The 14,991-nt window shown below is 38.8% G+C and overlaps 1 protein-coding gene across 2 annotated transcripts in view; it reads right to left on the bottom strand.

Annotated features, from left to right (window-relative positions):
• The window catches only part of SLC24A2 (solute carrier family 24 member 2), a gene marked incomplete at both ends in the record, with an annotated part of 101,672 nt that overhangs the window by 14,834 nt on the left and 71,847 nt on the right, over window positions 1-14,991 (bottom strand). For both annotated transcript variants that reach the window (XM_084225084.1, XM_084225083.1), the window contains 2 exons: window positions 8,490-8,575; window positions 10,203-10,298. In XM_084225084.1, coding sequence (XP_084081210.1) covers window positions 8,490-8,575; window positions 10,203-10,298 — 182 coding nt within the window. The remainder of the gene's footprint in view (window positions 1-8,489; window positions 8,576-10,202; window positions 10,299-14,991) is intronic.

Raw genomic sequence — 14,991 nt, forward strand, 5'->3', positions numbered from 1 at the left:
CACCCTTCCTGTAGCTGGGCACCAATTTGCCAACTCCAGTCAACTGGGACCTCCCTAGTTAGCCAGGACTGCTGGTAAATGATGCGAAGCGGCTCGTGAGCACTTCCATCAGCACCCTCAGTACTCCTGAGCGGATCCCATCCAGCCTCAGAGATTCATGTGTGTTTGGCAAGTCACTGACCCTTTCCCCTTTGATTATGGGAGCTTCATACTACTCCCCATCCTTGTCTTCCAGCCCAGGGGTCTGATGACAGCCAATCTTACTGTTAAAGAATAAGGCAAAAAAAGGCACTCCATACCTCTGCTTTCCCCTCATTCCTTGTTGCAATGTTTGGTATTGTATCCAAGAAAGAGTGGAGATTGTCTTTAGCCCTCCTCCTGCTGCTGCTGTCTTTCTAGAACGCCTTTCATTTCTAGAAACACCTTTCATTGTCTTTAACTGCAGAAGCCAAATTAAGTTCCAGATGGGCTTTGGCCCATCTAATTTTCTCCCTGCATTACCTCACAATATCCTTGTAGTCCTGCTGAGCTGCCTGTCCCTTCTTCCAAAGGTCATAAACTCTCCTTTTTCTCCTGAGTTCAGCCTGAGCTCTGTTCAGCCTTCTTCCCAGCCAGCTCCTCTTTCAGCACATAAGGACAGCCTGCTCCTGCACCTTTAAGATTGTTTTCTCAATGTTCGGCCTTCCTGCACTCCCTTGTCCCCTTGGGACCCCATCCCAAGGAATGCCATCAGCCACTCCTGTAAACAGGCCAAAGTCTGCCCCTGGAAGTCCCAGGCAGTTCTGCTGACCCCTTCCTTACAGCTCTGAGAACAGAAAGAAGCTCTCCTCTTGTGGTCTCTGTGCCCAGATGGCCTCTGACCACCGCTGCTCCCACTAATCCTCTGTTCACAAGCAGCAGGTCCTGCTGGCACCTTCCCTGGCTGGCTTCCTCACCCACTGGGAGAGAAGTACCAAGGCATGTTTCACGCAGTTCAGAAACCTCCTGTTCCCTTTCTGCTCTGTTGTATTTCCAGCAGGTATCTGGTATGCTGAAGTGTCCCAGAAGAAAAGGGTCCAGCAATTGTAAGACTTCCTCCACTGCTTATAGCATATTTTTGTCTTCCTCTTTGAACTGGCTGGATGGTCTGTACTAGACTCCCACCAGATATTGATTCTGTTGGTCTTACCCATACATACTCAACCCTTTTATCACCATCATCAATCTCTAAAAAGCCAAATACTTCATAACATACAGGGCTACCACACTGCTTTGCCTGTCCCTTCTGAAGAGTTTTTCGCCATCTATTGCATCACTTCAGTTGTGTAAGTAATCCCACCATGTTTATGTTCCTGCAATTACATCATAGTTTTCCATCTGCTCAATGGCTTCCAGTCCCTCCTGTTCATTGTGCATGCTGCATACGTTGGTGTAGACACAATTTAGGTGGGCTATCAGTCCTGTCATATCTTGGGTGGGAAGGAGCCTTAATTACTGTGTGACTGTTCTCAGGTGCTTCTGTTGTTTCTAAGGGATTGATGATGATTAGGTCTTTGCAGCTGTATATGGAACTTGACCTAGCACCTCCACTGAGGTGGTGAAGGTGCAATGTGAATTAGAACAGGGACATTTCAAATGTGCTTTGGTGTACTCAGCACACGACGGAGCAGACTGAAGGACCGCAATAGCACGCTGCTCCTCAAACACTGGCTTATCTCTAGCATGCCTGGTTTCATCCCTTTCTTCTTTCAAATCTAGTTTAAGGCTCTTTCACTAAGCCCTGCTAACCCTTTGCTCCTTTGAGACAGGTGTACCCTGTCCGTCATCAGCAGACTTGTTTAAGCCAAGCCATGATAAAACCCCTAAAATTCTGCAGGTGATACAATTTTTGGGGCAAGTTATTGACCTTCTGAGTCTTCCTGTTTCTTCCAGCATCATGTCCTGCAACTGGAAGAATACAGAATGACATACTTGTGCCCCTCATCTCTTAACCAGTCATTAAAGATTTAGGCATAGCTGCATTAGATCTTCACAAATAATAGTCATTATTGTGTTTCTATGAAATCCTTACTAATTTTGTTGTAATTCTTTTTACTCTTTATGCATAGGATCCTCATTTCTTCTTGCTGATGTTTGAGACTGTCTTTTTGTTACAGAGACATCTGCAGTGCTGAATATCAAATGTATAGTAATGCCTAGATGGGATAATTGTGGTACCCTGGCATATATTTTATTATTATTATTATTATTATTATTATTAATGACAATAAGGAAATAAATACTCTATTAGGAAAATGCCCTCTTTGCATCTTAAGAAATGAGATTAGAAGTGTTATTACGTTCGGTGTTCTCTTTCATACATCCGTAACAAATACTCTTTTAAACAAATCTACAATCATTCAAAACTCTATTCTTGCTACTTCAGCTCTTCTTTTATTTAAATAATTAAAAACAGATAAAAGGGTACAAAATGTATCAATGTTCCATATTTCACAGTTCTTTATGCAAGAGCATCTATCAAATGCTTGCCTGTAATCCTAGGGAAGAAATCACTTACTGGTTTGCTCAGGACTGTTTAGAAACATGGGGTGGTGTGGGTTAGAAGGGACCTTAAAGATCACCTTGTTCCAAACCCCCTGCCATAGACAGAGACCTCTTCCACTAGACCAGATTGCTCAAAGCCCCACCTAGCCTGGCCTTGACCACTTCCACAGCTCTAGCTGGGGCATTCACAACTTCTCTGGGCAGCCTGTTCCGCCTGTTCCTGTACCGCACCACGCCCATAGTAAACAATTTCTTCTTAGTATCTAATCTAAACCTATCCAATCTTCCCAGTAAAATTTTTCCAGACAGAGGAAATGATGGTGTGTTCACATTATGTAAACAATACAAACATACGGTGACATTTCATCCACAATTATTTTGTTTATAAACAACCGCTTATAGCAAACTCCATCTGCCAAAGTCACAAGGTAGTTGCTCCTAGCAAACATCACAAAATCACTGTCTCTATAGAGGCTTACAGTCATATTACATTAGGAAAAACAGTTGCTTTTCTGGCATAACATGAAACAGAATTTTACACTTTTTTTTCCACACATTAGGAGGAAATGGAAAGCAAGTACAAAGAACCACCTCAAACTCACCAAAAATACTGAATCTGCCACTGTTCACCAACTAATCATATTGTATAACAGCAATAACATATGAACTATAAATACCATATTCTGAGGATTAATCTTAGTCCACCTAAAATGAAGAGCTAAGCTCTAAATTCACATGCTTGTACATTTCTTATGCATTTTGAATGCTGATACAATTAATCAATAAGGAATTAGCATGAGGTCTCCAGAAGAAAGGAAACTTAAGACAGGAATAATGCGCAGTTCCATTTGCTTATGCTACAGTATGGATATTATATCACCTATAAAGAGGCAATTCCGTTCTTAGCTGCAAAGGACTGGTCAGGTCTTCTTCTGTTTTGGGGTGAGTTTTTGTTTGTTTGTTTGCTTGTTTGTTTTGGAACAAAAACAAAGGGTTATTTTGGAAATGAGCTGTGTAAAACCCAATGAGTAAATCAAGAAAAAAGATTTTCACAATGAGAAAGTCAAGAAAAAGAGATGTGATTGTCATGTCAAATGTTCTCTGTTCCAGAGGTACATAGTGATGTTCAAAATTGAGGTTTATTTTTTTCTTTAGAAGGGCACATCTCACATTAATCTATTTCACTAGAAAGGCAGAGAGTATAGGCAATACTCTATGAACAGCCTCAAGTCTCTACCTTCTGCTTCTTATCTGTAAGCCACATCACTCATTTATCTTCTCCTACAAGTAATTAAAAAAAAAGGTGAAAGACGGTGAGATAGTAAGCTAGTACAGGAGTATGCAATTTCTATGGGGTGACTAAGAAAGCAACATCTTTCCTCACAAATTCTTGAGTAAAATTCAAGCAGGCAATAATATTAAATCCATTAGGTTTTAGAATGCATTCTGTATACGTGTATACTCTTCTTAGGACAGTTAATTCGTGCTAATCCTTGCTGTACCATCGCTGAAAAGAGCTGAAAAGAGCTGCCTTTAGAGTGCACCCTACAGGAAGGAGTAAGATCAGGGAGGTGTTTGATTCAGATTCTCCTATTGCTGCTTATGTCCTCTTGGGCCCTTGATGAAATAAGTAAAATTACAGCCTCCAAAACTTATATGCTAGTTTTTATGCAATGTTATTGCCAGCACTCTTTGGGGAATCTGAGAAGAAATTCTCAGGATGTAACACACAAAACTGCAGTGAGCTCACCTGGAGAAATAGCAGCTATGGTATCATGGAGATACTTCTAAAGAATAAGACTTCATCTTCATGCCATTTTGCACAGTCCTAATTTTCAAGTAAGTCAAATGGGTCAAACAGCAGCAAAAAATGTGGAGTAGGCAACTGAGTAGCATTGAAAATAAAGATCAACTCCTTTTTGATAGCAGTGCCTTCTCTTTAATGACAATGAGCAAACAAGACGCAGACATTTCCTTTAGACCAAGTGTGGCAACTGGAAAAGTATTTGGGCCTTGGAAAATAACCTTTTTATGATGAATCAAACAACTACCAGGGATGCTGGAATATATCACAGCCTTACAACGAAGGTGGCCCTAATCTTCTCTATGCTCTTTCTCTATGAAATAGTAAGGTTTAACATAGCTCAGATTAATACCCTGAGACAGAGAATGCAATGCTCCTCACATTCTCACCAAGCTAATTTGATGTGAATGGAATGAGTATTCCAGGGCAGGGGAGATATGTCCCAGGCAATGCTCTGTCCTGAAATGGTGCTGCTGCTTTTCAGTGGGGAAGGCAAAACATGCTTTGCCAGACTGTTGCTCAGGTAAGCAGATTAAATCCAATGCAAGCAATGAAGCCCTTGCACCACTCTCCTATGACATAAAAATTGCCTTATATTTTCATGGAAAAGTAATCTCAGTCATGGTTGGCATGTAAATACTTTCTGGCAGGGTTTCCACGGAAACAGGAAAAACGGTGTGCATGTGTACGTGTGTGTGTGTGTATGTGCGTGCATGTGTGCGTGTGTGTGTGGGTGGGAGGAAAAGGTGTTATCTTCAGATTGGAAACTATTTTTAGGTAAGCCACAGGTTAAAACAGCTACCAGATGCTAGTTAAGAAGGTGGCAGGGGGTGGAACTAGACTTCTCAGAAGGATCATAATCTGAAGGGCACTTTATAAAACATTTAATGAGCTAGTAAGTGTTCTTTCAGCCTTCCTTCATTTTCTTGTACGTGTTTGGTACCACTCTATGAAGTGGTATTATATAACAGAGTCTTCTCCTCTGTGACAACCTGCTAAAGGTTAAGAGACAGAATGCTTTAAGTAGAACAAAATCCCCAAGGAAGATGCAATATCCAGGAGAAAGGAAGGCAATTTCTGACTTCAAATAAAGCAGTAATGTCTTACAGATGGTATGGTGGGAGGAGGTATTGTTCCCTCCTGTGCTGGCTAAGAAATAGGAAGGAGACCACAGCCGTCTGTCCTTCTTAGCTGATGATCCCAGTTTTATCAAAGAGCAGGATATCAGCCGCTACTTATAGTAAAGTGGGGCGATAAGAGTCTCACTATCTGGCACAAATGTTGCTGGGTACATTTTATGGACACCCTTTTTGAATTTCTGCAAGCAGCATTAGGAGACAGTTTTTCTTGTTGCTCAGGGGCTTGAGCTAGAGAGAGAACAGCTGAATTTCCCTGGAGGACAGTGGAGTAAGAAAAATAGGAGGTTAAGTCCTGGGAAAAAGGGAAAGGGAAAAGCAAGACAGTGGAGTTTGGAAGAGAGAAATGAAGAAATTAAAAACAAAACAAAACAAAAAAAACACCAAATAAATTAGGTGAAATCCATCTAGTCATGATGCCTTGCAGAAGCCATTAACTTGACAGTGTCCTAGCATCTGTCTTGTGTGGTGTTTCAGCTCTGTTTAAGATTTTCCTTCTTTCTTGAAAAAGAAGGAAAGGAGGAAAGAAAAAGAATTTGGGAGAAAATATAAAGATGTTTCTTAAAAGCCTCTAAAAAATCCAGGAGAGGTATATGGAAAACTAAATTATGGCAACTGGGAGTATTATCCTTTAAAAAAATTATTTTGAAAGCATATGCAAATCAAAATACAATATGAAAGCTGTTTTTTTCTCCTTTGCTGCAGTCTTAGCCTGAGACCATCATTTCACAAGGGTCTTTTCCTCAACTTTGTAATTTTAAAATTATGGGGCATTTATAAGTAAAATGGATTTATGTGCATATTCTGTTTTTACTAGAAGAACATAGAATATTTAATGTACTTATTTTCAGACAATTCTAGCTCCAATATAGAGATTGAGATTCGAACTTGCTTGTTTCCAGGGATTTAGGCTCAGACATTATAATCTGCATCAGTGAAAAGTAAGAAAAACCCCAGAAATAGGCTGTTTTACTAGAGTGGAAAGCATGAAGACCATAGTGGTACTTGACAAGTTCCACTGTGGAGGAGAAAGAATTAGAAAGAATTAGATGCCTATGCAAGTCTTCTGTATCATCATGGCAGACATGCTTCACCATGACCTGCTATGTGACTAGAGCCATTTCACATCCTACAATTTTCAGGATAGCATTTTTTTCTCCCAAAGGCACATGTGAAGCTTTGTCACTTTTGACAGTGTCTCTTTTTCTCAGTTCTAAATTATCATTACCCCAACATGGAGGCACTAACAGTTTTTTTGAGGGATTTTTCTAAGCAGCACTTACGGATAACAAAACCTTATCCTTAGACTATACAAGTCGAAAATCAGAGACAAGCAATTTTATACTGTCTTTCCAAATTCTGGCACTACAGCAATCCCTTTTGCATTAGAGTAAGGAAAAATAATCTAAATTTCAAGCTACTTGATTGAATTATACTTAGAAGCAAATGGTATCAATATACAATGGAGAACACTTGGTTACAAAAAGCAAAATTCAAGACCATTTGCAGGTCAAGTTTTGAAAAGCTAAAAAGAAGGCTTAGGAGGGCAATGACCAAGTTACTTTCTTCAAATTTCAATATTCATCAATAGAAATGGTCACAGAAATGCTGTGAGTGGCCTTCTGTTGTTGCCTGCAAGTTGTGTTGTCTTCTATAAATCGAGAGTAATCTTATTAGTGTCCATTAAGTCAATATACAGAGCAGAAGGAAACGGAACTACCCAGTGTTAGCTTCCGAATGATGCTGGAGTTTGGAAAGGTGTTTAAGGAAGCTATGTACAAAAAGCCAGGCAATACAGTGAGGGGAACCTCTGGTACGCTATGGAGTTGGCAGAGACACTGACAATGAAGTAGGGTCCTAAGTATTATGGAAGCCTATTTACTTGTTCCATGGATGAGTAGACTATTTGTATTACAACTTCTCAAAAATTCCAGTATGTACTTTTAAATTACAAAATATGTTTCAGCAATACTCAAGCAGATTAAGAAAGCTGCCAAGTTACCACTGGAAGAAGACAAAATTGGAAAGGCCACTGAGGAGGAATCCAACATGGACCATCTCAAAATGCTGCTAGTAGACTGCTGTTTATTTTGATAGCAGATACCTGAAATCCTTCCATTTAGATTGATGAAGTTCAATCTGCAGACTCATTCCTCTACCAGAGGAGGAACAAACTGCCCTGCTTTGCTCTATTGTGCCATTTGGATAAGGATAAATAATGTATCCCACATCTAATACATCAGAGTCATGGTTCAGAATGTCCTAATACTTGCTGAAATTAACATAAAAGTTCCAAAGCCTGCATAACTGCAAATTTAAACTGTCCAAAGGGAGATGAAAGAAGTTGCACATTGCTGAGTAATGTACTCTTGCAATAATTTTCCCTTCTTCCCCTGCAGTGGCTTGAGACTGAAAACATTATCTCAAATGATAAAGCTCCTTGACCTTGCAGATTTCTGAAGCCTAGGAAATGTTTTATTACAATGCAAATTAAAAGCATGTGGACATTGCTGTGATATGTGATTGCTTAAGATTGCTTTTTCTTCATTGTTTCCACTGAACATACTCAGTGGGAAAAAAAAATCTTATGAAGCAAGATAACAGAAGGCAGGATGCAGAAGTTTGTGTACAGGTCCTCTTTCATAATGAATTGTGACTATTTCATGATGCGTATCATGACAGGTTCTCTTAAGAGAACAGGTTTTGTGCAATGTAACAAGCAATTTCTATTAGCTATATTTAAGGCTTCAAACATCTTATCTGTAATGTAAAAATACATTTTCCAAAAGAATAGATTCCAGACTCCTACCTTACCTTACACTAAAGGGCAGGGACAGAAGGCAAGATCTTTTCATATGGCAAACTGTACCCTGGATTCAGCTGTAAATGAAAACTAAATATTATGTAGACAGTTCATACTGTCAGCTTGTTTCTATTAAGATGTTTGCTTTAAGTGAAAAGCACAATCAAATATTCAATATATTTGCTAGCACAAGAATAAGAAGAAGAATAAAAAAGTCATTAACCTCTTCAACATTATGGGCGATTCCATTCTGCACTGGTCCTGAATCACTCGGTGGTGTTACTGCAACTTCCACTTTTGCACCTTTCTCTGTGGCACCATTCATAGATAAGAGAGAGAAAACAACAGATCAGAATATTAAATCACAAATATACTAGTGAAATAGCTGTCATATATTCAATCTGAGCAAATTATCAAATACTAATGTTTAATCAACATCTGTGTTAAAAGAGAAAGAAAAGAATTTGCCTAGTACACATTTTCAATAATCTTATAATCAGTGAGCTAGCATTTTGAGAAATATTTAAGTTCATTGCAATATTCAGCGCTCTTTGTTTGTGCTAAATGCACTGAGCCTAATACTTCAGATAAAAAGTGACATACAGCATTCACCCCTGGCTTTATAGAATGCACTGTGCTGAATACAAGTGAGGGCATACATTCAGCGATAAGTTTTACAACACATTAACCCCTGCAATTAGTAAAGTTGCTTCCAGGCTGTAATCTTTCTGTCTTCCATGCAAAAATGTGGGAAAGAGTAAACATATGGTGTAATAACATCTAATAATAGAGGATTATATATAAATCAGAATCCTGTAAGTCCTTGTGCTAAACTTCCACAGGAGTTAAAGGGATAAAGTTAGGCCTTAGGTTGCTGACGCCAAATTTATTAAAATTCATTCTTACTTTGACTATCTTGGAATTCTCTAAGCTGTAATTACTTCTATAAGTACATGGTACATAAATGTGTCAATGGCCCAAAATCTCTTGGACAATACAAAGTAAAGGGGGAATAGCAATATGAAATGCCTTACTCAAGTTCAACATGCCTTATGGTATGCTCTTGTGCATAGAAGTAAATACAGCTGTCTAGTTACATTACTGCTATCCTGAGATTCTTCTAAATTAAAAATCTGAGATCACAGCCACAGCAGAGTGCCAGACTATCTGTAATAATTTCAGTATATGTGTGCTGTCTCTTAACCCCGCAGTCAGCATCATGGGTTATGAACAGACCGTCCCAGCCAACTGCCTGATTTTGGAAGCAAATACTATGTAAACATAACACAAGGTCAGAAAAAGTGTCAAGTAATAAAATGATTCAGATTTTATTGGACACATTTGTATCTGGTTTTCTAATGCAGATAATATGATGAGGTAAAGTTGAGAAAACAGGTCATGGTACAGATTTTAATTTAGCATAGGAACTTTGGAATTAAAAATGCTTGCCTTAATGGCAAACTCTAGTAAGTTAATTTTCCACAATTAGCATAGATGCGTGTCAATGACTTCCAGAAAGTAGTAAACAGACAAATCAAATCTTAAATATGAAGGTAATGCTTTTTGTCACCAGGGTGGCACCATATAAGACACATATTCTACTACAGCATTTCAATAAATTAATTAAATTTTTCTGTGTATACTGCAAGGAAATTTTGACTCTCTGTCACTTCAACACATAACTAAAATGAGCTTTGCTTTTATATTTTCAACCTGCCTAGAAAGCTTTCAATATGCCTTGACTGGCTTTCTATTCTTGCATTTAACTTCTGCCCCATCCATAAATTTCATGTTCTTTGGTACAGAGAATCATAATATTTTTACCAAAATAGCGCATGTAATGTAGGGGAAAGTAATGATTAACAATTTTCAAACAAAATAAAACAGTGAAAGAGACTCTCAGGCACAGGTGGTAAATCTGCAATGCTGCACTCACCATGATTAGCCGCTCCATTCTGCCTTTCACTGTCTTCCACCTGGCACTTTTTTTTGGCAATCTTATGCAGAATTGAGGCCCTTTCCTTGAACTTTCCTAAAAGAAAACATTGTCATTATTACAATGCAGCCATTTTGAGATGCAAGGTTTATTTGCCATAGCTTAGTCTCCATAGATCACTGCTGATAATCCATTTCAATTCCTCCTCAAACAAGAAATATGCTATTAAACATTATCTCATGTTCCCATATACAGGGTTGGGGATTTTTTCTTTCTTTCTTTTTTTGTAGAAATATTTCTTTTTTGTGTGTGTGTGAACTCAGCAATGAATAGAACAAGAAATTGAAACCAAAAGCTATGATTTTTCTTTGGAAGAAGTCAGTAAAGTCTCACCTAAAAATATGCTGGTGTAAGATTTCAGCTGAAGCAGAAGATGAATACAGATGAATCAAGATACCATAAATAAAAACAAACAGTTTCGGTTCTCAATTAGTAGTACCACAGAACAGAATTTCATATTAACACATATATTGCATTAGAGTGAGTGTGGTCAGTTTTGTCACTTTGGATTTATTTATGCGTCTGTGACTTCTAGTCACTTCAGTGCTTGCTAAAATTATGAGGAAGATTATTCTGGAATTTACTGAAAAACATCTGAAAGACAACACTATCACTTATCACAGCCAGCATGGCTTCATGAGGGGAAAGTCCTGCTTATCAAGCCTGATTTCCTTTTATGATAAGGAAACACATCCTGTTGATAAATGGCAACTAATTTATGTGATCTTTTTGGATTTCAGTAAATCTTCTAATACTGTCTCTCACAGGATCCTTCTGGACAAAATGTGCAGCCCACAGCTGGATAAACACATCATGGGATGGGTGAGCAACTGGCTCACAGGTCAGACACAGAGGGTTACAGTGAGTGGGGTGACATCAGACTGGGGACCTGTCATTAGTGGGGTTCCATGGGGTTCCACAGGGCCCCATCATCAGCCCTCTGCTCTTCAGCATCTTCATAAATGACTTGGATGTAGGACTGGAAGGGATACTGAGCAAGTTCCCAGATGATACAATACTGGTAGGAGGTGTTGAGTCCCCCAAGGGCAAGGAGACCCTGCAGAAAGAGGTCAACAAATCAGGGGTCTGGGCAATCACCAACCATATGGAACTGAACAAGAGAAAGTGCTGGATTCTGCATCTGGGATGGGGCAACCCTGGATGTATGGACAGACTGGGAATGAGATGCTGTAAGCAGTGCCAGGGAAAGGACCTGGGGATCCTGGTTGATGGCAAGTTGAACATGGGTCAGCAGTGCCCTGGCAGCCAGGAGGCATCAGGCCTCCCTGTCCTGGGGGCACCAGGCACAGCATTGCCAGCCGGGCAAGGGAGGAGATTGTCCTGCTCTGCTCTGAGCTGGGACAGCCTCACCTCCAGGGCTGGGGGCTGGTTTGGGGATGTCCTGTGGAGGGCCAGGAGCTGAACTTGATGATCCTTGTGGGTGCCTTCCAACTCAGCATGTTCTGTGATTCTGTGATTCAGAAGGGGAACATGAGGTCTCCAGAATACCTGATTTTTATATCAGATTCTTAGACGTAATTTTTCTTCTAAATCTGCCAGGTTGGGGCTTTTTTTGTCTCCCAGGAAGTTAACCATGCAGGTCAACCTCTACACTTCCTAGGGCAACACACTCCCCAGAAGTCCCAGTTTTTGTCACTCTTTATTGACCACTGTGTCCAAATGATACATTAAACAAGGTAATATCAAAGATGTCAATATTAGGTGAAACTAAAACTTTTTCTGCCTTCACAGATCTTTCTATGTAAGGACTCTTTGGACATCTTGTAACAGCCATCTTATAATGATGTGTAGAAAGTTGATGCATCAGCCTTTACTGATTTATCCTGATTGTTATTGCACTTTAAGCATTTTAAAATATTTTTAGAAGTTTAACTGGTGGCTATTTTACACCACATTTTCTAATTAAAAATACTATTAAAAGGGTCTGTAGCTCTTTTAATTCTTCATCTCCAGTCAAAAAATTCTATTGAAAACTGTTGGTGTCCCTGCAGCAAAACCAACACAGACTTAAGAGCAGAAGATATTTCAATGGAATTACATAGAAGACTAACAGCGGAAAGTAAAAGTAAGAAGTCATTAATTAATTCAGTTATTTGGGTAACAGTCACTTCTCGCCAAGCTAAAAACTTGGAGAAATTCCAAGCATACAAGGAAAAATCGTTAGGCAGGAAAGAAATTCTCTCTTCCCTCCTTAAAATGAAGGCTTCACACCCCTGTACCCAGACTTTTGTACATATATACAGGGACTAGCAGCTATCATTTGCTGGGAAGTGGAACTAATTTCTCAACAGCAAACCACTTGGAAAGTAATAAAAATACCACAAATATTTTATAAGCCATACTGTCCTTTCTGCAGTCCCTACCTTTTCACAAACACATCATGCTCAAAAAAAAAAATTAAAATTAGCAATTCACAATATTTTGCAAATATTATCTTTTTTGGCACACAGAGTTAAACGCCTGTAGAATAGTATTTAAGCATAGAACACAATCATAAATAACAAGGCATCTCATTATTTCACTGCATGGGGTAAGAGGCAGAGATTCTAGTTAGAAGGGAAGAAGTAACAAAGAGATAAAGAAAGAGAGAGTGAGAGAAAGAACAGGAATTTTTTGGATAGCAAATAAAAGAGAAAAAAAGGAGAAAAATGCAAATCATATGCCCAAATATTTTAGGCCAAAATGCTGAGTCATGGTGGTTCTTTACTTACTTTGAAAGACTAGGGGCATTTAAAACTGCTTATCCAGAAGAGCGAGTATAGATTAAAAGTGCCTGATATAATTTTAGTCTCCTAAAGGATTGTGCTGGCTTTCAGATTCCAACTCAGCTTTATATGTTTGAGAATTCAGCTTGTGATGCCACATATACAGAAATGCATTTTATGCAAGCAATGAAAATGATGCAGCTGACACATTTCTGAAAAATATCTGTGGAGCCATCCATGTCCCCACCTATTCCAAGATGGTGTGGGACCTTTCAATTAGGTGTAGTTTTAGAGGTTAATTAAAATGATGAGGAACCTAAGGATATTCTAGTATTTTATTTGAGACTGTGTGAAAATGTATGTTTCCTTAACAGAGAAACATGGCCACTATTGAACTGCAAGAAAATGTCTTCGCAGAGATTCACACTGGTTTAGATTAGTTTAACTGAATGTGACGTCCATTTTTTTCACACTTACAAAAACCTCGCAGCATCTTTAGAAAGAATTTCTGACACTTGACTTTTAACAATTTTAAGTTACACCATTTCATTCAGGAGGCTGTTCCACAGTTTTAAGTCACTGTCATGGAAGTTAAAATCAACATTTGAAATGGAAAATGTGTTTTGTTTTATTTTTATTTCTCGATAGATGCATGATTCAGTTTACATTGTTTTACATCATTACCTTTGATTAGATTCACTCAATGTAGGTAACAAAAGTGCAAGGAAATGATTAAAAAACATTATTAACTATCAAAAACATGAAACTGTCAAAAGCAGCAGTACTGGCCTGCATGAAGACACTGAAATGCAGAAAAGGCAGCAGAACAATCCCCCCTCCCTCCCTCCCACCCTTTCTCTACCATTTTCCTCAATTCTCTACCATTTTCCTCCTTTAAACCGAACCAAAACTTGTTTGAAGGGGAAGCACAGAGCCATCAAGAAAAAGGACCAGCTGAGGATGGATCTAAGTCATTCCAATTTTCAAAGCCACTAAGGTCAATCTTAGGCATAGATCTTCTCTTGTGTCTTTTTTCTTATCCTTAGGTGGGGTCATTAAATAAAGCAAACATCTTATGACACTGTTCTTATTTCCAGAAGGCAGGTGCCTATGTTTCCTCTGGAACAGTCTGATGTACTGTGGTTTGACTATGTAATGGAGCTTTTCACAACAGGTGGTAAAATGAGAGTTTAGATGAATGACAGTGCAGGCTTCCGTGGACCTAAAATAGGACAGATCGCTGTAGAAAATTCTTAGTTAATCTAGGTTCACTAAACTCCAACAGATTTGGGAGCTTATTTTAATTTGCAAAGAATGAAGTAGAAGGAAGAGGTGATCAAGGCCAGATGATTACCAAAGAAGGTAGCTTACAACTACATTTTTTTTTGTTTGAATAGATAGAAACAAATCAGTATTGTATAATGTAGATATGCGTTGATCTGCATGAGTAACTCCAGCTGGCATCAGTTGGCAGAGTTTCTCCTCCTGATAAAGGATATATTAAAAAGGCAATTCTTTATCTACAAACTAGATTGCAGTCCACAGGCTCCCTGGGTCAAAAAAATATCTGATTTGATGTGAAAACAGTTCTTCAGAAATACACTCATTTAAAAAATTCAAGACTCTATCACTTGCCTTGTTTTCAGTCTGTGATCAAAGGAGACATATTGCATCTATCTAGCTATAGCCAAGCTTTCATAAGTCTGAACATGTCAAATCTGCGGCTGTTGAGCACTCTGAACTGTACTTACTAATTCTGCTTATGACCTGCTGTGGAAGATAACTAGTGAGTGACTACTGCTCTAAATCCAGAGTTCCACCTTACATGCCTTTGCCTTCAAGATCAAGCAGAAGTATCAAATGAAAACACGCAGTTTGGTCGTGTTGTAGATTATTGGTGGAGCACAAGATTACAGTGAGGGTCTCTTCTCATCTTGTAGGGCACATTTACTCTCTCAGTTTGACCTGATTAATCTAAAATTAATTTAAAGTCACTTTCAGAC

The sequence above is a fragment of the Fringilla coelebs genome, assembly GCF_963513975.1.
Source record: "Fringilla coelebs genome assembly, chromosome: Z".
Classification (NCBI taxonomy): Eukaryota; Metazoa; Chordata; class Aves; order Passeriformes; family Fringillidae; genus Fringilla; species Fringilla coelebs.